At 54.8% G+C, this 24408-nt stretch overlaps 1 protein-coding gene across 3 annotated transcripts in view; it reads right to left on the bottom strand.

The window, feature by feature from the left end:
- Positions 1-203: 203 nt before the first annotated feature.
- The window catches only part of IGDCC4 (immunoglobulin superfamily DCC subclass member 4), a 38816-nt gene continuing 14611 nt past the window's right edge, over positions 204-24408 (bottom strand). The window contains exons 4-21 of one of the 3 annotated variants that reach the window (XM_034994446.1): positions 22285-22421; positions 20796-20936; positions 17201-17356; positions 15989-16402; positions 15298-15462; positions 14617-14754; positions 13561-13731; positions 12297-12533; positions 12043-12144; positions 9944-10127; positions 9072-9199; positions 8117-8146; positions 6981-7151; positions 6592-6729; positions 5766-5871; positions 4822-5050; positions 3897-4058; positions 204-3150 (exon numbers count right to left, since the gene is read on the bottom strand). In XM_034994446.1, coding sequence (XP_034850337.1) covers positions 2740-3150; positions 3897-4058; positions 4822-5050; positions 5766-5871; positions 6592-6729; positions 6981-7151; positions 8117-8146; positions 9072-9199; positions 9944-10127; positions 12043-12144; positions 12297-12533; positions 13561-13731; positions 14617-14754; positions 15298-15462; positions 15989-16402; positions 17201-17356; positions 20796-20936; positions 22285-22421 — 3220 coding nt within the window. In that variant the 3' untranslated portion in view covers positions 204-2739. The remainder of the gene's footprint in view (positions 3151-3896; positions 4059-4821; positions 5051-5765; positions 5872-6591; positions 6730-6980; positions 7152-8116; positions 8147-9071; positions 9200-9943; positions 10128-12042; positions 12145-12296; positions 12534-13560; positions 13732-14616; positions 14755-15297; positions 15463-15988; positions 16403-17200; positions 17357-20795; positions 20937-22284; positions 22422-24408) is intronic. The other 2 variants (XM_034994447.1, XM_034994448.1) reach the window with 2 other exon arrangements.

Raw genomic sequence — 24408 nt, forward strand, 5'->3', positions numbered from 1 at the left:
TTCCCCAGGAAGCTAAAAGAGTGCCATCAAAGAAAGCATCTTTCCTAAGTTTAAGTCTTTTTCCTAAGTGCCTGCTGAGGGAGAAGGATGGTCTGGTTCTTTTCCATGACCACTGGCTCTCTACTCTCAAAAACCCAACATTTCCTATCCTGGCAAGAAACACATTCTCTAGGACAGAAAGGCTGAGGAAATTCTAGTCATTCCACGTTTTTGGAAAATAGTTTATTAATTCATTATAGGGACAGATACATGATCAATGCCTTGGCTTAACACTAAAGAATATATTTGTGAGGAGGAAAAAATGCTGGGAAAAGAATTAAATAATATAGCATAAACTAAATACAGACAAATAAATGAGCAGGTACCGATTACACTTGTCATGCATCAAGAAAAGGAAGGTTTCTAAATGAGACTCAAAAAACGTAAGGCATCGATGGTAGGTGACAAAGGGATTAATACCCTGTAAAAGGCCAATAGACTCTTTTCTAATAAAAATACTGCTACAAAGACACAAACCTAACACTTCCAAATTACCCAGAGCCCAAATCATACATAATGCTAGTGAGTAATGGCCACTTTCTTATCAACTGTGAGTTATAGGCAGATACCAGATTTATTACTTATTTGCTTTTGAGAAACAATTTTCCACCCAACCTAATGGGTTATAAATTGTCTCATTTGCAGCTATTTAATTTAAACCAGAACCTCAGTGCCTGTTAAACAAGAACATGAAAAATGACTATGTGGTGTAATGCTAAGAGCCTACTGTTAAAACAGCCATTTGATTCAGGGCAGTTTTTTTTTTTTTTCCTTTTGGGGGGTGCTGGGGGAATCAAACCAGCAAAATAAAACGAGGCTTTTGACCTTCAGAGCAGTGGCGAAACACATACGGTGGTGTCGGCCACGGTGACGCTGGATGTCACAGAAAGGGTACAAGTGACAAACCAGCATGAATAATCTGCAGCTCTATCACAGGCTGGCTGAAGCAGGGGAGGGAAGGAAATGTAGGTGCGGATGTCAGTCGGGAGTGACACCCGAGTGTAATAAACACAGATGCTGAAAGGGTCTGAGGGAGCTGCAACTCTGCTTGAGAGACATGTCACCATTTAAAAAAAAAAAAGAAAGAAAGAAAGAAAAGGGAAAGATAGACTGGTTATTTCTCATTTGGCCCAGAAGCCGGAGTTAACCCTTGATGTGCCAATCGTTAAAAAGATGCATTTAGGGAGAAAAGCCCCCCCATCCTACGCTCCGAGGAGAGGTTGGGGTGCAAAATCAAATAAATGACCTTGTCTTGTCTACACGGGATATAGAAGCCCAGCTTGTCCCTGTGTGACAGGTCAACAGAAAATGACTTTAGGATTGAATTTAAAGAAAACAACAACAACAACAAACGAACAAAATGAAATGAGCCAATCACCCTTGTCCTGTGCAAAGGCCTCAGTGTCAGCCCCCAGAGGGTGAAACTCCTCTCACCCCCATCCATCAGCTCCCGTTCCAGGGGTGCAGAGTGGGAGGGAAGCTGCTCGGCTGGGGTGCCCCTAATCCCCACTCTCCTTCTCCCCATTTGGCTTCAGCTGGGAAGGAAGGTCCCAAACCCCCTCCATCCAGCAACCCTGCCTCCCTGCCCCTCTCCCTGTCTCAGAAGTCCCCCTGTGTGACCTGGATCCCCCAACTCCAAGGAGAGTCCTCCTACCTCAATCCCAGGGAGAAAGATGCAAGGGAAACTGGAAGATCGTCTCCAAACTCACACTGGGGGCACTGGGGGCACTGGGGGTGTCTGCCTGGGGAGGGGGCACATGGCGGCACAGGGAGAAGAGAGGCAGGACGATGGCCGGGGAAGTGAATGGCGGACACAGAAGTCACGCTATGGCCTCAAAGCAGACATGAGGTAGTCATGTTGTTAGGGAAGGATGCAGAGATTGAGCCCAGGCAGGTGGTCCGGGAGAGGTGTGGGAGACAGCAGGGACAGACAGGAGACAGAGGAAAGGAAAGCGTATCTGGGAGGAAGCACGGGGCAGGAGAACTGGGGAGAACTGGGGGCCCGGGCGCTGACCGGAGACACAGCCCAAGAGTAGTGAAGGGGAAGAGAGGACAGGAGAGCCAGGGCAAGCGGATTTCCAAAACCAGGCACTTCCCAAATGACAAATGAAATGCAGAGCTGCTCTGAGGAGGGCCAGAGTCACCCTCTCAGTTTGGGCAACAGGGATGCGGGTGATGGGTAGTGACGCAACGAAGACCCTAGGCGTTCAGAGCCTCCTGCACTCAGCCCAGCCAGAAGGGAAAATGGGCCGGGGCTGTCTTTGTCAGACAGGGCATTGCAGACACTCTCAGAGTGTGTAATAAATGGCTGGGTGATGGGGGGGCGCCCACAGGGCTGGGGACTGACCACTCTGAGGCACTGTCCTGACCTGGAGGATCAATTAGGCCACAGGGACTACCACCAGGCCAGAATCTCCCAGCTCAGCAGCTAGCACACGCACATGTGCACATCCCATATAGCCGTGCCTCCCAGGTCCCTCCCACAGGACATGTGCCACGGGGGGGGGGGGGGGGGGGGGGGGGGGGGGGGGCAAGTGGATACTCCATTTCTTCTTTGCCCCTCAGCCACAGCACCCCGGGAGGCTCCAGACGGCGTGACGATGTTCAGGAACTGCAGGTGCACGGGTGTACATACTCGGCCACACGTGCCATGTCCCATGATCCATACTAGCCTGCCCCAAACTGCACCCTCTAGGGGAGCTAGGCAGAGGAGGGGACGGGGGCCCTGGGCAGGCCTGGGCTGGTTCCTAGAGGGCAGGGGGCCTTTGGCTGGCAGCTATTCCCGGGGGCCTCCTCCAGAGCCTCACTGGGCTGGAGGTCTGGGTACGGGTAAGAAGCGCTGGCTGCCTCTGGCAGGCAGGTGAGTCTGTCTGGCCCAGGGGTTGCCTGCTCACACCCCCCCAGCTCCCTGTCCAGCCAGTCTACCCCTTGCCCTAGATCCACGACTCCTGAAGTGAGGTCAGGAGCCTCCGGAGGCAGGGGATCCTCAGGTTCCAGGTCTTGGAGGTGGAGGTCAGGGTTCCCTTTGGATGCGCTAAAGTCAGAGTGGACAATGACTTCAGCCTCCACCTGATTCCTGCAGGCTGGGGGCGGCTTCTTCCTGCCATTGCCCTGGTCAGAGCAGAGAACGTAAAGACAAGGTGACCATCGCTGAGAGTGATCATCAGAAGAATGACCAACAGGGGTGCCTGGGTGGCTCAGTCCAACTCTTGGTTTTGGCTCAGGTCATGATCTCATGGGTCCTGGGATTGACCTGGCTTTTGGCTCTGTGCTCAGTGGGGAGTCTGCTTAAGAATTCTCTCCCTCTGCCCCCACCCACTCTCTCTCTTGCTCTCTCTCTCTCAAATAAATAAACAAATCTTAAAAAAAAAAAAAAAAAAGAATGACCAACATACTTGGGGCAGAGAAGGACTGACCCCCTCCCCCAAGCCCGGGAGCACAACGACTGTCCTACAAGAGATGATGATCAGGCCCATGTGAAGGCAAGGGAGAATGGAATACTACCCATCTGCCCTTGCCCAGAGTTCCAAAAGTACCAGATTTAGTCAGAGCCTCAGCGCGCAGGAGGAAGGGCAGAACGCACTCAGCCTAGGCCCACGCTCAGCTCCATGGTAATACTGCTGGGGCCCACTTAGGCCATCAGGAGAGGAGCGACTGTCTTTAACCCAAGTGAGACAGATTGCTGCAAACTGCCTGCCCTCCACGCACCCACCTTTAGAGACTCCAGGGGCCTCCTAACTAGACTTCCATCCCCGTGGAAGTTACCACCAGGGGTCACCAGAAAAGTCACTCCTTGCTCTTCACAAGCACAGAGCTCCTTCTCTCCTTTCCTCTCCCCGCCCTCCCAGGACACTGACCTTTATGGCCTCATACACCAGAGCCTGCAGCAACAGTGTCTGCCCCGTTCCAGCAGGGGGCAGCAGAGCCCGGGTAAGAGAAGGCATGGCACCTGCTTGGGGCAGCTCACAGCCTGCCCAGGAACCTGCCCAGCTTGGCCCCCCTGGCTGAGCCCAGGAGATCTGTGAGGGGAGAAAGACATGGGAGCACTGAGGGCTTGGCTGGGAGAGGGCAGCCTAAGAGAGGGAAGTAGATGGAGACTCTTGGCCTCCTGGCCACCTCCCGGCTAAGGCTGTGGGGAGGGGCCAAGAGTCTGGGGGTGAATGTGAGGATGGAGAAGTCCTCCTGCAGAAAAGCCCAGTACCACAGGCTCTGGCAAAGCCTAGAGGTGTCCAAGCCAGGCACGGTCTCCTTCACCACAAAGGCAGGGAAAGAGGGAGGAAGCACCCAAGGGTTTGGACAGGCTCCTCAGAGAAGGGCAGGACGAGCCACCACTGCTGGCATGGAAGGGACCTGCCCTACGTGGGCCCACCTTATCAAGGTCCTGGTCTCACTTGGTCATGGCCAAGCGGACCAGCCTCTTGTCTTCATATTGGGGAGGGCCGGGTCTTAGAGGTTTCTCCAGCTCCCAGGATGAGGAGGGTGTTGTGGCCACACTGAGTCACCAGCAAACAGTCCACTGGGGGCCTTTCCCTCCTTCCGTGAGAACCAGGCTGACCTATTCTGCCAGGGGTGGAGGCCCATCTGCTTCCCTACCCTGCCAACCTTTTCAGGGAGGAAAGAGAGAGAGAGTGCCTTTTCTTCTGCAGCTGGCCCTGGGAAAAGGAAGGGGAGGGCGGAGGAGTTTCTCCCAGGGGTCACACATTGTGCTCTCGCGCCCCCTGGTGTCCTTTCTGGGAACGAGCTGTAGTGTGGGGCTCTGACCTACCCAGGCTCCAGGCTTACCTTTCTCTTGGAGTGACCCCGGCAGTCGGAAGCACCGCCCCCCATCAGGCTGTGCACTTCAGCCCTGTCCTCGATGTCTGAGGGCGGTGGAGACCAGTCCTCGGGACGGGGGTGCACAAGGGACTCCAGTTCATGGGCAGCTGGGGGACCAGGGGGGCCAAGGCGGGCTCGAGAGTACAGTGCGGGGTTCCCAGCATTGGCCGTGGAGGACAGGCCTGGGAGGGCATCTCTGGAAGGGAGGACAGAGAATCAGGCACAGTGTTCAGAAAGTGAGGGGCGGCGGCAGGCCTGGGGTCTAGTCCTGCCTATGTTCTTGGGTAGGTTCCTGTTCTGCAATTTGGTTTCCCTGTATGGGTAATGATTAAGAAACTACGTTCAAAACAGCCATGACAGGGGCACCTGGGTGGCTCAGCCGTTAAGCATCTGCCTTTGGCTCAGGTCGTGATCCCAGGGTCCTGGGATCAAGCCCCACATCGGGCTCCGTGCTCAGCGGGAAGCCTGCTTCTCCCTCTCCCACTCCCCCTGCTTGTGTTCCCTCTCTCACTGTGTCTCTCTCTGTCAAATAAATAAATAAAATCTTGAAAAAAAAAAAAACAAAAAAACAGCCATGTCGTTGCAAATGGGACCTTTCCTCCTCCCCTCCCCCCAGCTCCAAGTATCTAGAGATTTGGGGTCCCTCTTTCCAAGATGCTGGCGGCTACAGAGGCAGAAGAGGCAGCTCTGTCTATGCTCGCCCTTGCTGAAGAGGTAGGCTGGGGCTCCCCTAAACCCCCTCCCCATTCTCATGAGGACATCACCCCCAATCCCTTCACCCCAGAGTCTTAGTTTCAGTGGGGCCTCTGGGGGAACCTCGGGCAAGTCGTGGCCACTTTCCCTGCCCTCTCATCTCTGCTGCCCTTCTGGAAACCTCTCCTCTCTGCAGGCAGACTGGCCCCTTCACCCACCTGTGGGGGCTGCGGCGCAGGCCGGCGCACATGCAGGCCAGGAGGCAGAGGAGGCCCAGGCAGACACCCACAATGATGCCTGTGACTGAGTGCACGTCCAAGGAGTCTGGCGGGAGTCAGAGAGGGGACAGAACAGGTCAAGGCCAGGACAAGGTCCAGGGTTCATAGATCAGGATTTCTGTGGCTTCCTCGGGAGACCACTGGTCTCACCCTCTGGACACAAAAATCTGCTGCTGCAAGAAGGGGTCCACCGCCACCTCTCTGACTGTCCTCCCCACTGGACATCTGAAGTTCTGATCTCTCTCTGTCACCCTGGCCTCTCAGTGAAACACACTAGGGTTGGTTCCGTGGGTCTGCAACAAGAGCGGCCGCACGGGGCCCACACTCAGAAGGACACCACGCTTGGTTGAAGGTTCTGCTACCACCACCTTGCAATTCTAATTTTTTAATGAGGGTCCCACGTTTTCATTTCACACTTGGCCCTGCAAATCACATAGCCAGTCCTGCTGCCCTCTCCCACCCCATAAAGCTTGTCACCTCTCCAAGCCGATCCTCCAATCAAAGCAGTCTCCCAAAGAACCAAGCCAGTCTCCCATAAATCTGACCTCTTGACTGAATCACTACTGAACTGCATCCATTTCCCCTTCAAATCTGTCCCCTCCCCACCAAACTACGAAGCCAGCTGTCCAAAACAATGAAAGGGTAGTTGTACCTGGGGGCAGGGCCCTGGAAGAGATGACTTTAGCATTAGAGGTCAACTCCAGGGGCCTCAGAAGACCTCAGGCTGTCCTAGGGTGGACCTACTCCTCCCTCCCTGCCCTCATACCTGAGAGCTTCTCCTGGAGAGTGATCACATCCTGCAGGCCAGAGAAGGGCCCAGGCCCCACCTCTGTGCGCGCCCCCATCTTGAAGAAGTACCTAGTGTCGCTCTCGAGGCCATGTACCTCAGCACTGAAGATGTTTCCTGGGGGCAGGGGGAAGCAAGGAAAGCAGGGTTGGAGGGTTGGGGGGTGCGGGATGCAGGGGTAGCCTGGAAAACGGGAGTAAGAAGGTATGCTCTCCCACTCGAGCACTAGCTTCTGCCTGCTTCTTCTAGAAACCCGTGGAACAAACCTCAGCCACACTCTCACCACTAACCCAGCCACTGGAGTGGTTGGAAAAGGGAGAGAGGGTGGGGAAGCTCTCGCTCAGATGCCCTGGGGTGGGAGCCCTCACCCTCCGTGGTGAGCAGGGTCCACTGGTGTTCAGGCTGGGTGTGGTTGCTGCTATATAGGATGAGATACTCCACGATCTCTCCATTGGGCTCGGTGGGGGGGCACCAGTGCAGCCGAACGGTGGACGGCGTCAGGGGGCTCAGACGCAGGTCAGATGGGGGCGTTGAGGGCCCTGGGGTGCAGGGGAGGAAATGGGGAGAGGCACAGTCACTGAGAGCCCCAGCTCCGGGGGCCAGCTGGGAGACAGGGCATGAGGACAAACCACAAACCACAAAGCAAAATGAGATCTGATCTCTAACTGGTGAGTTTCTGGAAAACATTTGGCCGGGAGGCGGGGGTTCACTACCATTCCTCCCCTCAGAAACTCTTCCTCACTCCTTGGAGCAGGTCTCAAATTTCCACACCCAAATACTTCCAAAGGTGGAGGAGACTGTCTGGTATTCCAAAGGCCCAGGGGCAGAGCTCAAAATTTTCTGGAAGGCTTAATTTTATTTTGAACTCTCATACTAAGTTTCTCCTCTGTTCCATGGTAAAGTTTAACCTAAAAATAGTGTTTAAAACTATTTATCATTGAAAGTTCCTAACTGGACGCCTGGGGTGGCTCAGACGGTTGAGGGTCTCCCTTCAGCTCAGGTCATGATCCCGGGGTCCTGGGATTGAGCCTCGCATTGGGCTCCCTGCTCAGCGGGGAGCCTGCTTCTCCCTCTGCCTCTGCCTGCCACTCCCCCTGCTTGTGCTCTCTCTCTGACAAATAAATAAATAGATAAAATCTTAAAAAAAAAAAAAGAAAGTTCCTAACTCCCCTTGCTACCCCCCCCCCCCCAGATCTTCAAGTAAAATCAGTTGATGCCCTGTATAGCCTTTGCCTATGTCTGCCCCTGACACGGGTCCCGAGGGTCATGGGAACAACCTTTGTGGTTTTGTTTGCGCTTTGTTTTTAGAGAAGAAGCTGATCCTGGGGGTAGGGGTGAATGAGGAAGGGAGAGAAGGAGGAGGGACACAGGTGACTAGTGAGTTGGAAAGGGACAGAGATTTGGGGTTCCAGGGCTTGAAGGCCCAGCAGAGGGTGGGATGGGGACCCAGGGCTCTGGGGCATGAGACAGCCACAGCATCGCAGGCTGCCAGAAGCCTCCTTGCCTCTCAGCTTCTCAGTTCCAGTCCCCCCGTCTGCAAAAGGAGAAAACATCCCCGTCTGTTGCACAGCTAGTGCTGCCAGGAAGCTTCCTGAGAACACACTGGGGCCCCCTACACCCCCTCCGCAGGTTAAGACCATTACAACCAGGGGGCGCCTGGGTGGCTCAGATGGTTAAGCGCCTGCCCTCGGCTCAGGGCATGATCCCAGGGTCCTGGGATCGAGCCCCGTGTCGGGCTCCCTGCTCAGTGGGAAGCCTGCTTCTCCCTCTCCCACTCCCCCTGCCTGTGTTCCCTCTCTCGCTGTATCTCTCTCTGTCAAATAAATAAATAAAATCTTAAAAAAAAAAAAAGACCATCACAACTGAAGTCATAGGTGGGTGGGAGACAACGTGTAAGCAAACGCATGAGAGTGCACAGTGTTCGCACCACACCCCACGCACATCTTCCTATTTCGGATCCTGAGACAAAGGTCTTCTGTCGATGGGAAGGTGAACAGTTATAGGGCCGGCAGAACCAAAGAGCCTCTGCTATGAGAACAAAAGTCCATTTGTCTTGGAATGCCATTTCCAGAGGCTCCAGAGTCACAGACGTGCACAGCAAATGCCTCCATCCTTTTACAGAGGGGGACGCAGAGGCCCAAGGGGGAAGGGACCTGCCCAAGCCTCCCTGTGTGTCAGGGGCAGGATGGAGCCCTCACGTGCAGAATCTAGGACACCTGCCTCCCTGACCTGGCCCCTGGTCACTAGCTCAGTGAGGTCTTGGCCGTCTCATACAAGAAGCCCCTCCTCCAAATCTCATTATGTTTAGGAGTGAGTGGCTAAGACCAGCACAGGACTGGCCGACATGAATGCAAAGCCAGCAATAGAAACAGGGTTCCGAGGGACATGTCAAAAAAGAGGGCCGTCGGGACAAGAAGGAGTGAGGTAAAAGATGGATGGGTGGCAAGGGGGCCACTCACGGTCAGGCAGGGTGGAGCGTTCCACCACGGAACCGAAAGGCCCGTCCATGTCCACGCCGTGGGACTGTACCGCAAACTCGTATTTGGTGAATGGCTTCAGCCCACCAATGAGGATGTCTTCTCCAGAGCTGCCAAGGCGAGAAATGCAACTAGCGCTCTCAGGGCACCCTCCTGCCAGGACAGGCCCAACCAAATCCACTTCGCCAGCCAGCCCCAGGCCCTACCCTGGGCAGGGCACGGACTCACGGGCAGGGGGGCCACGGACACCACCCAGGGGCCCTACAGGGAGGTCTGGATGTATGCTGCTCCCAGGGTAGTCTGTCCAAATCTCCAGACCAGGCCCCCTGCTCCAGGAAACCTTCCTGGGTTCCTCCAAGTCACTGTCCACCCAAGGATCCATCTCTGATGCATCTTTTCCTTGACTTAATGGTACTTTAGCTGCAGCTGTACACAGCTATTATGTCTTCCCACTTTATTCTATCTGTTTTATTTGCTTTATTGTGTCCTCAATGATACTTTTATGCGATTTTTCCTCTGCCTAACCAGCAGCTCCTCCGGGGCTCTGCCTCCCCATCTGACTGGGGGCCCTCTCAGGACGGCATCAGGGCTGTCTCCTCCCCCTCATGTCGGGAGGCCTCTGAGGTTGGAGAAATGGGTCTGTCCTGCATCACGTTCCCTGCGGTTGAGTGCGAGGCTCTGTTGGGAGGGGATGGGATAGGATGGCCTCCCCTCTTCCACCTGGCACCAGCAGACCCTCAGGGTGCCCCAGTGCAACACGCGAGCCAGGAAAGGCTCCTGAATGCCCGGGGTCCCTCCCCTCATCATCATCTGCTGCCTTCCGGCCCCGTGGCAGCATCGGCTGGCTTCCCCACCTGGTGTAGTAGGTGACCAGGGAGGCGTTCCTGAGCCCCCAGGGGCTGAAGCGCACAGTGTAGTTGACAATCTTGACTGTGGTGAAGTCTGGCTTTTTCCACCGAAGCCAAATGGAAGTGGAGCTGTTTGATTCCGCATGGACGTGGGCAGGGGGCAAGGGTGGTCCCCTCTGGATGGGCAAGTCTGGAAGGTGAAAACAGAGTGTGGGGAAAGGAGGGGGGACACTCATACCAAAATACGGGTAGTGGTTCGCGATTCCAAGGTACTTTTTTTCACCCTCTGTCTTCTGGTCCCGTGGAGTTGGGTAGCATCATTCTCCACGGCTCCCAAGAATTTCAGTGATTTTTGCCAAGGCCATACATAGAGCAGACTGCACTACAGAGAGGCAGCAAATTATGGCAATTAAAAGCACAGAGTTTGGAGCCAGGTGGCCCGGGTTCCAATTCTAGCTCTGCTGCGTACTAGCTGTGCGACCTGGGAGAAGCTGCTTAACCTCTCTCTGCCTCCATTCCCTATTCTGTCAGTGGGGCTGAGAACAGTCCCTCCTTCATGGTGTTGTTATGAGCATTCAATTAATATTTGTTATGTATACAGAAAAGTGTCTGGCATATTGCTATGGACTGAATGTTTGTGTCCCCCCCAAATTCACATGCTGAAATTTGAACACATGGCGGCCCCTCATGAACGGGATTAGTGCCTAGCTTTGTCCATCCGGGCCACTATCGCAGAGTACCACAGACTGGGTGGCTTACAAACAACAGAAATTCATTTCTCACGGTTCTGGAAGCCGGAGTCTGAGCCGAGGGTGCCAGCATGCTCAAGTTCTGGTAAGAGCCCACGTGTGGGTTATAGGCTGCCAACTCCTCATTATATGATCTTACGGAGGAGAGCAGAGAGAGGAAGTGAGCTCTCTTGTGACTTGTAAAAGGGCACCAATCCTCTTCATAAGGGCCCCACCCTCCTGATCTCATCTAACCTTATTTACTTCCTTACTGGAGGGTGGAGTTTCAATGTATGAATTGGGGGGCAGGGGAAGGGCACAAACTGTCAGTCTGTAACTGTGCCCTTATGGGAGAGCCCCCAGAGAGCTCTCCAGCCCCCCTTCTGCCATGTGAGGACCCCATGAAAACATGGCTTATGGTCTATGAACCGGGAGGTGGGCCCTCACCAGACACTGAGTCTGCTGGTGCCTTGATCTTGGACTTCCTCTGGGACTGTAGAAAGCAATGGTTGTTTCAGCCACCCAAACTAGGGTATTTTTGTTAAAGCAGCCTGAGCTAAGACCTGTATAGTAAGTGCTATAGGATGATGTGTTTATTACATAAATATAAAATAAAACAAACTCCATGACAGTGGGTACCTTATCTGCATTGTTCATCACTATATTTCCAGAACAGGGTAGTAGACGGTAAAAAAGATTTGCTGAATGAACAAACTGGAATTTGAACCCAGGTTTCTTGGCTCTGGGTTGAGTGCTCCCTTCGATAAAACACATGGTTGAAAATCAGCCTGGGAAGTCAGGGGCAAGGGGGTGTCATGATGGGCAAGCAGGGTGGCCCACACAGAGCCATGGGACAGTATACTACCGTGGACAGACTTTTTTTGGGCAGCCAGGAGTCCCGGTTCTAGTTTAGGCTCTGTGTGACCTTGGGCAAGTCCCTTTACTTCTCTGAGCCTCCGTTTCCTGATGGGCCACATAGGGACGTTCTCCCTGCCCAGCGTGGAGGGACAATCTGATAGACAGTATGTTGTAGGTAGGTGGATGTGTTTTAAAAAATGTTTAAAGATCAAACAGGGTCAGGAGTCACTGACCAACTATGGGGTTTCTCTCTGTCCAAACCTTCCAGATCAGCACTGCTCATGGGTAATGAAAATCCGGTAGCTGGCCTGAAAGACAGTACACCAACTGAAGTTTCTCTCTGCAACAGAGGCTGTCTGGGGCTAGAAGAGGACCTTTGAGCCTAAGAGAATGGGTCTGGGGGTGGCCGAGGCTACCGGATGGCCTGACCACCAGGGCTGGCCCAGAGGAAAGGGAAAGGAAGTGGCACACAGACCCCTCGACGGAGCCCTCCTCCCTCTCCTTCCCCAGCCCCCTCACCTGGTGTGGGAGCCTTTTCTGTCTTGCCCTTCCACACTGCTGCGTAGCCGTCCTCATGTTTGTTGAATGCCACGAGCTTCACCTCGTACAGCCGGCCAGGGGCTGGGGAAGGTCATGGGGGTCACTGGCTAGAGGGACCCCCGAGGCCACTCTTTCATCCCCAGAGAGCATTCCATTCCCAACTCCCGTGCCCAGCTTGCCCAGGTCCCCACCGAGGCTATGTCTGTCTTGCTCCCTCCCGCAGCCCTCCTCACCTAGCTGGGTCAGCTCATACTGCTTCACTTTCTTCTTGAGCCGGACAGGCCCCACATCCCAAGCCTGGTCTCTGTGGCCCCCTGGGGGACTCTTGCCATCGGCCTCCTCCTCGGCCCCCACCTCCCGCCAGTACAGTTTGTAGCCAGAGATCTGGGCGGGGTGAGGGGGCGGCTGCCATGACACCACCAGGGACTCCATCCTTGCCCGGACCTTCAACTCTGCAGGGGCAAAAGGGACTGGGGGCAGAGGAGCAGGATGGGAAGAAGGAGTGAGAGAAAGGGGAATGAGGAGAAGGAAGCCAGGGATGGGGGAGGGGGACGAGGCAGGAGGAAGCCAAAAGCAGGAAGCCAGCACTGAGTGGGAGCCTTGCGAGCCTCCGCCCAACACGCTGGCACGCAGCCAGCACCCCCCCCCCCCCCCCCCCCGTGCCGGGTCTGGGCTCAGTCTAGAGGGGAACTCACTGTTCTACACACCCAGAGTGCTGAGAATGCAGGGATGTCTCCTGGGCATTTGCAAAGGGGTTAGCAAGGAGCCCCTCTGGGGCAGGACTGATGGTACCTGGCACAGCGTCAGGCCCTGTAATTCTTCTGAAGGAAGGAATGCATGGGTACTGACAGGCTAGGGGGTCCCCGCGGCTGCTGAGGCCGGGAAGGAGGGAAGGAGCCATTGGTGTGGGGAGCCTACTTGGAGCCCAAGAGTGGGGCCTTACTCTGTGTCAGACACTGTTCTAAGCTCCTTATATGTGTATTTTAACTTTATTCTCACAACCCCATAAAATGACAAAAATACTATTGTCTCCATTTTACAAAGAAGAAAACTGAGAAGCTGAGTAACTTGTCCAAGGTCATACGGATAGTATGCGTGCGAGAGGGTCTGTCTGTACGTAATCATTCTATCACGGGCCTCTTGACAAAACCAACAATCCTAATCTGGAAGTAGCTACTATCTGCCAAGTTCTTATTACGTACTAAACACTCGTTTACAATGCATTAGGAGTCCTCACGCCACCTTCGGCAGTAAGTGAAGCCTCAGAGTTGTGAATGGTTTGTTCAAAGTCACACAGCAGATAGAAGGGACCCTGGAGCCCAGGTTTGTTTGTAAAGGCCAGCCGTTCGCCTCGAACACCTGGCCTCCCTTGCCCATCAAGCAGGGGGAGCCATGGAGGGTCTCTGATGGAGAGAGCACTTGGGCCTGCGTTCTAAAGGCACACATACGCCCACAGGGTCACATACCCCATCCTTCCTCTCCCCTCAGACCCCATACCGTGGCTCTGGTTGTGCATACTGGGCGTCCGATGCTGCATCCACTGGGAGGGGGTCCCGTAGCCAGCCCCGGTGCCGGCCGAAATCCGTACTCTATACGCCTTGTTGGGCTGAAGCGCACTCAGCGTAAACTGTGTCTCATTTCCAGGCACCTCGGTGGAGAAAACCTGATCTGCTGGGACAGAACACATGGCTGCAGGGCGGCGACCTGAGGACCATGACCCCTAAACTCCCCTACCAGCTAGTCCACCCCAGATCCTGGTTCCTCGGTGCCCATGAGAGCCTGAGGCCCTCTCGGCACGGATCCCTCAGTGCCTGGACGGACTCCACGGCTCCAGAGCTGACTCCTGGGCCTCCGGCCTGGGCTGACGCCAGTCATCACCCTCAGCTCAGAGTGGAGAGAACCATGGCACAGACTCCGCACTTCCCCATGAGCTGTCAGTGACCATCCCCTTACACACACACCTAGGGTGCAGGTGCAAGGGCTTGTCTCTGAAGGCCATCAGGCACTGCCTGCCTTCTGGAGCCCAAGCCTCCTTCCTCACCCTTCCCTCCTTCTTCACTCTCACCCTCACCCCCAGCCCCTTGTCTTCCCCTAACTCTTCATCCCTTTCATATCCTCTCCCCTTGATCACTTACATCTGCCCTAACACGCCTTCCCCGATGCTCTGTTTCCCCAAACCCGCAAGCACGCCCTCCACTGCCCTATCCCTCATCTGCTTTTTGAGTTGGAAGGGACCCCAGGGATTACCTAGGCTACCTGCCTCGTTTCACAGATGGGGAAGCCGAGGCAGGGACTTAACAGCATTATCCACTATAGCTGTACAGGAAGTGGGGCTAGAATCCAGGCCTCCCTCTGTCTTAAGCTTTGCCTCTTTGCCTTTCCCTACACTCAGACCACACTCCTCTTGTCCAGGGTCCTATTTCCCTACTCCATGGCTCTGGCTCAGTTCCTCAGACTTCTCCCCCACTTCTGCTTGGATCCTCAGCTGCTCTGGCCAGCACTTCATATCAACAATTCCCAGCCAGGTGGAGCCCTCACCCTGCCCCCACTCACCTTCCTTTCCCAAACCGTACTCTATCTTGTACTTCACCACCTGCCCATTGCTCATGCTGGGAGGCAGGGGCAGCCACGCCACCCTGATGTCCAAAGGGTTGGGGCTGGACAGGGAGAGCTGGGGCGCTGCACTGGGGACTGAGACAGAAGAACATCAGGGTGAGCTCTGCTCCACCGACGTGGAAGGTGAGGCCCAGGAGCGGTCAGAGACTTGCCCAGGTCACACAGCAAGTCAGAAGTAGGCCCAGGACCAGGATCTGAGGGAGGAAAGGGAGCCTCTCAGGGGAGCCCCAAACTGGAGATGAGGAGATATTCTTCCCACCCCAAAGCCAGAAAAAGTTTTGGGGCACAATCTTCTACATCCAATGGGTTCATGTCACCGGCCCCTGCCTGACTGGATGGTACATGGATATTGAGAAGGGCCATATAACACGGGGAATCAAGACCTGGACTCAAGTCCCAGCTGTACTACTCACCTTGGGCAAGTCACTCTCATTTTCTGGGCCTCAGTTTCCCAAACTGTAAGCTGGGAAGAACCCTCACCCACCTCCTTACAGGGCACAGAAGATGACATGAGGCAAATAAAAGTGCCTTGGCATACACTAGTAAAAAGAAGCGAGCTACCATCCCCAGGGAATTCTCTGGAACCCAAGGTGCCCACTGCAGGTTTAGAGGCCCTACCATCATCCAGCGTGTGGACCAGCGCTGGGGTAGAGGTGCGGCTGGCCCCCAGCTGGGAGTAGGCCACCACGTAGAACTCATAATCGGTGTTGGGTTCCAGGTCCCGAACCTGCAGCTCTGTGGTGTCATTGTTCACTGCAAACTGGTATTCCACATTGTCCATGCCTGGGGCGGTGACACAGAGGACAAAGGTACTATCACAGAGCCACCCCCAAAGGTCTGCCAGCTGGAGGCTCCCAAGGGATCTTTCATATTGTCCCAGCCTCTGGAATGGTCTGGGTATAACTAAATCATCAAATCATCTGAGCTGGAGAGTAAGACTTCCCCCGCTTCTAGTCTCACTGTGTTAATTCCTCCACCAGTTAGGAAGTTCTTTCTGGTGTCTAACTGAAGTGACTCCTGCTGCAGTTAATCAACCAGCTCCAGGAATGCCTAGGCATTTTCCCTGGGAGGAAAAGCATCCTCTTCCTTATCATAACAGACTGGAGGAGGGGGAAATGCGCCACACCCGTTAACCCCTCCAGCACGGCATCGAAGACTATGGCTTAGCCCATGTCCACGCAGGTCTTCTCCCGTGGGCTCCCACCCCATCTCATCCGACCCCAAAGGTACCCACCCACGCAGCAACCCTTCCGTCATCTAACCTGTGTCCCCCTCGGGGCGCCCCCGCGCGGGTCCCCAGCGGACGTACCCCGTGCCTTCTGGTAGTGGAGGGAGAAGCCGATGATCTGCTCGCTGTGCAGCTCGGGCCGCTCCCACGCCACGAGCACCGCAGAGCTGCTCAGCGGCGTGGCCGTGACCCTCGTGGGGGCGCTGGGCAGCCCCTCGCGCACCACTACGGCCAGGGGCGCGGCGGCGCACGCGGTGCCCGCGCTGTTCTCGGCCACGCATTGGTAGTAGCCGGCGTCCTGCAGGCCGATCTGCGTGATGACCAGGCTGCCGCCGCCGCCCTGCACCTTGACGCGCCCGTTGGGCCGCAGCGGCGCCCCGTCGTGCAGCCAGCGCAGCGCCGGCCGCGGCTCCCCGGCCGCGCGGCACACGAAGCGCGCGGTGCTCGCCCGCGTCCGCGACAGCGCCTCGGGCGCCTGCGAGATGGCCGGGGCCGCTGGGGGCGGGGAGGGGGACGCTGACGGCGCGCTGCGGCCGCGAGGGGCTCTGCCGCCTCCCCGATGCTCCGGCCGGCTCCCGCGGGCCCTCCACTCGCTCCCTGAGGCACCCCGCCCCCAAATCCTGGCGGGCGGCGCCGCTCTACCTCTCTGCTCCTCCCCGGTTCACCCCAGCCCCACGCTGGCCGTTCTCCTCCTCGCCCCGAATTGTCCCCAGGCCTCCTGAGCCTCCCCTAAGTACCCCAGCTCCTCTTGGGCCTCGCCCCACTCCCTCGGGTACCGTAACCTCCTTCTCCCCTCCTTCCCAGTGTCCCCCACACCTGGGAGACTCACCTCTCTCCACAGTTATCCCAGCCCTGAGCAACCCCGTCCCCCAGTGTTTCCTGTCACTCAGGCCACGCCACCGTCTCCCCTAACCCTCAGTCCTACCCCTCCCCCCATGACCTAGGTCCCACTCAGACCTCCCCACCAGCCCCCAAACACCCAAGCCATGCTCTGATCACCCCTCTCCTTCTCTCCCTGCCTCAACTTCCCCCACCCCATCCTCCAATCTCTTTCCCCACTCCCCCGCCTCCAGTCCTCTAGCCTGTCCCCTCCAGTACCCACCCTAACGAAGGACTCCTCCCCTGAGTGCCGGCCCCCTAGCTCCGGCCTTTTTATCCTCCAGGATGGCCCGTCGGTCCTTCTGACACACCCACTTGCCCATTCCCCGGTCCCCAACTTCGCTGGCCCTAGCTGACCGCCCCACTCCGGTCCCCACCCTCCCCACTACTGCCCGGTCCCCCACCCCGCCTCACCCAGCACGCGGAGCTCAGCGGCGGCCGTGGCGAAGTCGCGCGTGCGGGGCTTGTTAGCGCGGCACACGTAGACGCCCGAGTGCCGGGGCTGCGCGCTGCTGATGAGTAGGTTGGTGCGGCCCAGGACAATGACGTCGGTGGAGATGGGTTTCCCGTCTGGGGGAGGAGATGAAGATTGCTGGAGGAGGGCACCAAGGACTGCCCCTCCATCTACTCCCTGGATCCGGGGTGGGGAGGCCCTCCACACCCGGTTAAGGGAACACAACAGTCCCTTGTTTGAATCTCAGTTTCTCCACTTGCTAGAGGCGTGACCCCCTCTGAGCCCTCCTGTCTCCGTCTGTAAAGTGGGGAGAGGATTGTCCCTAGCTGGAGGGATGCTGTGAGGGTGGGACACGTGAGGTTTGTGAGAAGGCCAGGCACAGTGCAGGTACCTAACAGGTGCTCAGTACGTTCGTCAGTTACTACTATTACCATTATTATTAAATCCATTTCTCTCAAGGAGGACACACTCCTCCTGTATGGTGTTATCCCAATACTGCGATGAAGACATGGATGGAAAGGTCTGACCAGAACCAAAGATTTGAATATATGCAAGACTTTTTATCTTGAATCTGAAATGAGAACCATTTTTTTAAAAAAAGATTTTATTTATTTATTTGAGAGAGAGAGATAGTGAGAGAGCACAAGCAGTGGGGAGAGGGAGAAGCAGGCTCCCCGCTGAGCAGGGAGCCCCACACCAGCTCCATCCCAAGACCCCAGGATCATGACGGGAGCAGAAGGCAGAAGCTGAACTGACTGAGCCACCCAGGCGCCCCTGAGAACCGTTTTATTTTTTTTTTTATTATTTATTTATTTATTTATTTGAGAGAGAGAGAGAGAGCATGAGAAGGGGGAGGGTCAGAGGGAGAAGCAGGCTCCCTGCCGAGCAGGGAGCCCGTCGCGGGACTCGATCCGGGGACTCCAGGATCATGACCTGAGCCAAAGGCAGTGGCCTAACCAACTGAGCCACCCAGGCACCCCTGAGAACCGTTTTAAAAGCCCCTGCTTTCTGAACATGAACAGAAAATCCAGAGGACAAATGCAAATGGCCAAGAAACACCAAAAAAAGTGTTCAACTTCACATAAGCAGAGAAATGCACACCAAAACACAGATGTTAATTCTCACCTATCAAACTGGGAAAGTTTTTAAAAAGGGTAAGCTGCCAGAGAAAGGGTAAATGCTGAGAGGGGCTCCACCTTGACTTTGACCCAGGGATCCCATTTGTGGGCCCCTGTACTGGGGAGATATTAACAGGGCTGATCACTGCAGTGTTACATAACAAGTGGGCAATGGGAAAGGACTGGCAAATTGCATTATGGTTATATTCAAATGATGGAATATAATCATTAAAATTACTTTTTGAAAAAGTTTTAGAGATGGGGAAATGGTTATGACATACTGTTGAATTAAAGTAAGACTTGTAACTGTAAATATAGCATGCTCCCAATTTCGGGGGAAAATGTACATGTGCATAGAAAAAAAAACTGGAAGAAAATACACTTGTATGTTAACTATTTTAATCTCTTTGAGCGGTGGAATGTTTTGTTTCTGCTTTTCCCCAGTTTTCCACAATGAACACACACAACCTTTGTAATCAGAAGAAAACAAAACAAATAGCCATGTCCCTTCGCTGACTTCATGAAGTTTCTAGAAAAGGAACAGTGACGGGTGTCAGGAACGAAGTCCTTTTCCAGCCTTTCTCTTCCCAGTCTCTGTCCGGGAGTGCTATTAGCAAACTTTCTGCAAGGGAGTTCCCAGGACCACCCGTGTCAGGATTCGCTGGGACAACAATTCTTAAATCCTCACTGCGCACTCGAATCACAGAATCTCAGGGGACCTTGTTAAGATGCAGAGGCCTAGGGCAAGCCCCAGATTCTGCATTTCTAACTAGGTGCAGGTGGTGGGTCCAAAGACCACACTTTCAGTAGCAAGGACCTAGGGCAGTTTAAGATTCCTGGGTCACAACTGTCCAGGCATGAAGGCAGGGAGTCTGCAGTTTTAACAAGCTCCCTGGGTCATCGTGATGCAAGGTCAGGATTTGAGAAACATTGATATTAGAACTTCTGGGCAACACCACAGGCCTATCTTGATTATAGTATAAGGGTCCTGCTGGCGCCAGGATCCCCCTAACTAGGCAAGTGTCACAGGTCCAATGAGGTGTGCAGGTCGGGGAGGCCCAAAGACAGCAGCGCTGTTCTATCTCATCAGCTCAGTGGGAGGTACATAGTTGTTCAGATTATTTTTCTTTAAACTCTGTGTATTCATTACATACTCTTTTGAATGTGAGATAAAAACTTACAAAAAGGAGGCAGTATAGGATAATAGACTGAGTCAGAGAAGAAAGGTAAAAAAAGTGGGGTTTAGGACTTACTTCTACCTCACCTTGGGACAAGTCACTTCTCATTGACAAATGGAAACAAAAATAATCCTTGCTGGGGCACCTGCGTGGCTCAGTCGGTTGTCTGACTCTTAATTTCGGCCCAGGTCATGATCTCGGGGGTCGTGGGATCAAGCCCCACATCAGGCTCCACGCTCAGTGTGGAGTCTGCTTATCCCTCTCCCTCCCCCTCTGCTCTGCCTCCCCTTTGTGTGTACCCCCCCATGCACTCTCTCTCTAAAATAAATACATAAAATCTTAAAAAAAAAAAAAAATCCTCACAGGGCACCTGGGTGGCTCAGTCGGTTAAGTGTCTGCCTTCGGCTCAGGTCATGATCCCAGGGTCCTGGGATCAAGTCCTGAGTTGGGCTCCCTGCTAGTGGGGAACCTGCTTCTCCCTCTCCCTCTGCCCACCGCTCCCCCTGCTTGTGCTCACTCTCTGACAAATAAATAAAATCTTAAAAAAAAAAATCCTTGCTTTTCTTCCATACAGGACTGTAGGAAGTGGTGTTCCAGAAAGAGAAGAGGCTCTAAAGTTTGGGTCTTGGCTCTCTGAGCCTCCGTTTCCTCATCTGTCCACTGGGAATAAGAGCCCTCGCCCCTACCCCCTTCAGAGGGCCCCTCCAGGCTTTGGCAGGAAGGCGGGCCAAGCTCTTGGTAGGGGGCAGTGATGTGTGGCTAGCAGCCTCCCAACCCTGATAGCATCTGCTGGGACTCAGTCCCCCTGGCACTTAGCACTTGGTGCCTGATGCCGTCAAACGTCTCTTCTTGGGTATGTGTTTTATCGCCCTCACCCAGACCATGAGCTCAGAGGGCAGGGTCCCTGACTCTCTCACCTGTGCCCAGCACGGAGCCAAGCACACAAGGCAGCAGCAATCTGAGTAGGCGGGGGGCAGCTTTGGTTTCACCTGAGTCTAGCTCTCACACACTCACTTGCAACACTGTTGAGCCCACCCTAATTAAGATCTCAGTGACACGTTCGTGAGTGGCAGACACAAAGTGCTTCGTAAAGGGGACATACTACACAGATTGATGCCTAAGTCTGCCCACCCACACTCAGCCCTGGGAGAGGAGCTCCCACCACATGGAGCGGTCACCCTTATAACTTCCCAACTTGGGGATACATGAGATGCCACACCCTGCTTTCCCATGCCTTCGGGTCCCCTCCCTCCACTTACCCTGTCGGACCCAGGACACGAAAGGGGTGGGGTCAGCGGAGGCCACGCATTCCATCACCACACTCTGGCCAGAAACCACGGTGGTGTTCTCCGGGGCTGCCACAATGACCACGTCTTGCCCACTCGTGGATGCCAGGGACCCTGGTGAGAGGGAAGGCCAGCAGGCAGCCTTACCATGAGGTGTCTTTACGTGCAGTCCCTCACCTGATGCTCACAGGCACCTGGTGGGGCAGGTGAGGCAGGGAACAGCCAGGGTTTGACCACACGGGTAGGGAAAGCATCTGCATCGCTCAGCAGAGCTGGGACCGGAACTCAGAGCTCTTTCTCTTGGAGCCAGGAGAGGAATAACCTGGCCTCTGGCACACACCCTCATTCTTCCCTGCCAAACGGAGCCCACCCATCAGGGTCACTAGTAGACTTGGAGCCTGGAATTGGAGTCAACAGTCATAGTTTCTGGTTCCAGCACCACCATTAACGCAGTGTGACCTTAGGCAAGTCCCTTCTCCAAAGGGCTCTGGGTTCCCCTGTGGGAGAAGTAGGAGGTAGGCTCGAGTTTCCGCCAGCTTGGCAGCTCCCTGAGCACTGATACCCTGCCAAGTTCTCCCTGTGACCCTGGCCCCTGGGTCAGCATGGGGAATACCTGGTACGCCCAGCAGGTGGAGGCAGAGACTCCAGGGCACAGGAGGGAGACTGAACCAGACTCCAAGACCTGCCTACCAGCTAAGCCACAGGCAAGTAGGGTAGCGTGGAGGTGGGAGGGGTGGGGAGGGGGATGGGAAGAGATGTGCAGAAGGGCAGGGTTGGGAGGAAATGCCAAGGTAGAGGAAGGCAAGTGAGAGGCCCTTGGGGGAGGTCTGCTCTAAGATCGGTTGAGCACCTGCTAGGTGCCGGGCTCTTTCCACTCTTATCTCAGCTATTTCCACAACCCGCCCTGAGCTAGACATTTGATAACAACCCAGGGTCACACAGATGGTAAGTAGAGAGGCCAGGATTCAAAGCAGGTCTTTCCGACCCCAAAGCCTGTGTGTGCCCTTCCTACCGCATCACACTGGGACGGGAGCTTTTCAGAGAAATGGAGAGGACAAGAGCACCAGACTGCAGGGATCGGGATTTGCAGCGTCCAGCCAGCAGCAAGGGGTGAATCTGCTAATGCCCAGAAGGGCAGGGACCAGGGCTTCCTGACACCCCTCTTCAGATGCCTCCCCTCCCCTCTCCCTCACCTTCCTCCCTAGCCCGGGATGCCCCACCCAACCTTAGGGAGCACAGAGCCTCTGTAGGAAGACAGCCCTGGACTGGGAGCCTGGAGTCTGGGGTTCCAGCCCGTTCTATCTCTGACTTCCTGGGTGGTACGGCCTTCTCTGGGCTACCCCGCCGCACCTTCCCAATGGCAATTTGAAGGCAGAGCTTGGACTTCATGAGGCGCCTACCAGCTCTGAGGTGGCTGATGCCAGAAACCCCCCAGGGTTCCCCGCCCAGCCTGCCCCCTTACCTCTGCGGGCCACGCTGAGTAGGGCCTCCTGGCTGAAGCGCTGGCTGACGGAGCTGGTGGCCACACAGCGGTAGGAGCCTGCGTCACTCTCCTGAATGTCCAGGATCTGGAGGACCCCGTTGGGGAGAGTGATGAGCCTTGGGAAGGGGGAGAGGGCACCTATGAGGTGGGCAGGAGCTCTGCAGGGAGCTGTCCTGGGCCCCCCTCCCCCTCCAGCTTGAACTACCTCCAGCATCTCACTTTCAAGCCTCATTCATAATAAAACATGCAAATTAAAGCTGTGACATACCATTTTCACCTACCAGGTTAGCAAAGATCAGAAGGTTTAATATCACCCTATGTGGGTGAAGGAATGGGGGAAGGTACTCCTGTCTTGGTGGCCATGCCAATCGATACACCCTCCTTCAAGGGCAAGCAGGTAATATATTAAAATCAACCCTGCACGTGCCTTTTGATCCAGCAACACCACTTTGAGGACTCTATCCCACAGATATTCTCAGACATGGACACAAAAACCGGTTTAATGATATTCACTCCAGCACCACGAGGACAATGGCAGAAGACTGGAAAAAACCCAAGTGTCCATCTGTAGGGTGGGAACTAGCTAAACCGGTTTGGGTACATTCATACAATGGAATGCTAGGCAGCTGTTAAAAAGGAGCCAGCTCCATGTGTGCAGAAATGGGATGCTCTCCAAAGTGTGTTTGGTGCAGAACGGTGTGTGGGGATATGCACACTTATATGCTTGCACTGAAGGTCCCTGGGGAGGGGACCTGGGATCCCGGGAGTAGACAGTGGGAGACTTACTTTTTATTATACAGCCTTTTATACAGTGTGAATTTGTTTACCCCCTGCCTATATTACTTCCTCCCTCCCTGATAAAAATCCCTTTTATTCACACAATATCATCTGACTCTCAAACCAATCCGAAGAGATAGAGGGCATCACAACCTCCATTTTACTGGTGACAAAGCGAAGGTTCGGAAGCACTAGGGCATTATTTTCCCAGGGACTCAGAGCTGGAACAGGGTTAAAACTTGAACCTAGGTCTTCCAGTGCCAAATTCCATGTTCTTCCCACCTGCGTGTCTCAGCAGCCATCAGCTGGCTAAGAATGCCCAGGGAAGGGTCCCCAGAAAGCCCCAGTCAACACACACACTACTTAGGAGAGGTAGGATGGATGAAGGTGGTATCCTCCACCCTCTTGGTTAGAGGGTTGGAAAGCGGCTCAGGTTAGAAAGGTCTGGAGCCCTTGTTTGGGAGACAGTGCAATGCAGGCAAAACTGTGTCCTTGCAGAGGACACTGGGGTGGTGGTAAGTGGAGTAGGCTCTGGTCCAAGTTGGGGAAGGGGGATGTCTTCCTGAATCCTCCACCTATGATCCTTGCAGGGTTAGCTCCCGGTTGAGAGTCCCAGTTTCTCAATAGAGCAAATGGTGCTGGTCCCTAGATATAGGCTAGGCCAAGGCTGGAGAGGGAATGGGGCAGTAGTGTGCTTGATGAAGGTCACTTGGTTCATGGGAAACAGGGTATGAAATAATTTAAACACAGGAGAGGAGAACTAGCTCAAGGGTGTTGGGAGAAAATTCTGGCCACAGGCCTGGAAACCTGCTGTGGCCCAAAGACTTAGAGAATGAACATAAACCTGCTTCACTCCCTCCCTCATCCCACAGGCAAACCCACCTCTGCCCCAGGGCCTTACCCTCAGCTCCAGCAGCTGCCCACGTCAGTGCCGGGGCCAGCAGGGGAGAAGGGATATGGAGGCAAAGGGTGGTGGGAGGTAAAATTCTGGGCCAGGAAAATTTGATAGAGCAGAACAAGTGGGGAAGGACAAGCAGAACCCATCTGGGAAACAAGACCGCCATCTCCATCCAGGTCTCCTCCACCTAATAAGCTCTGCCTCCAAGACCCTTCCTCTTTCAGTCTAGCTAGCTGACCTTGCCTGCAGGGTTCCCACCAAAGCAACCCATATTTCCTAACCCCAAAGTTTCCCAGGCTTTCCATGGAAATTGTGCTCCAGGTACCCAAGAGCTGATACCTCATTTGACGAGGAGCATTTCCTTATTATGTGTGGGAAAGGAGGAAGGAAGGAAGGAAGGAAGGAAGGAAGGAAGGAAGGAAGGAAGG

This window comes from Mirounga leonina, unplaced genomic scaffold (assembly GCF_011800145.1).
Source record: "Mirounga leonina isolate KUSES-001 unplaced genomic scaffold, KU_Mleo_1.0 Mir_91, whole genome shotgun sequence".
NCBI classification, from domain to species: domain Eukaryota; kingdom Metazoa; phylum Chordata; class Mammalia; order Carnivora; family Phocidae; genus Mirounga; species Mirounga leonina.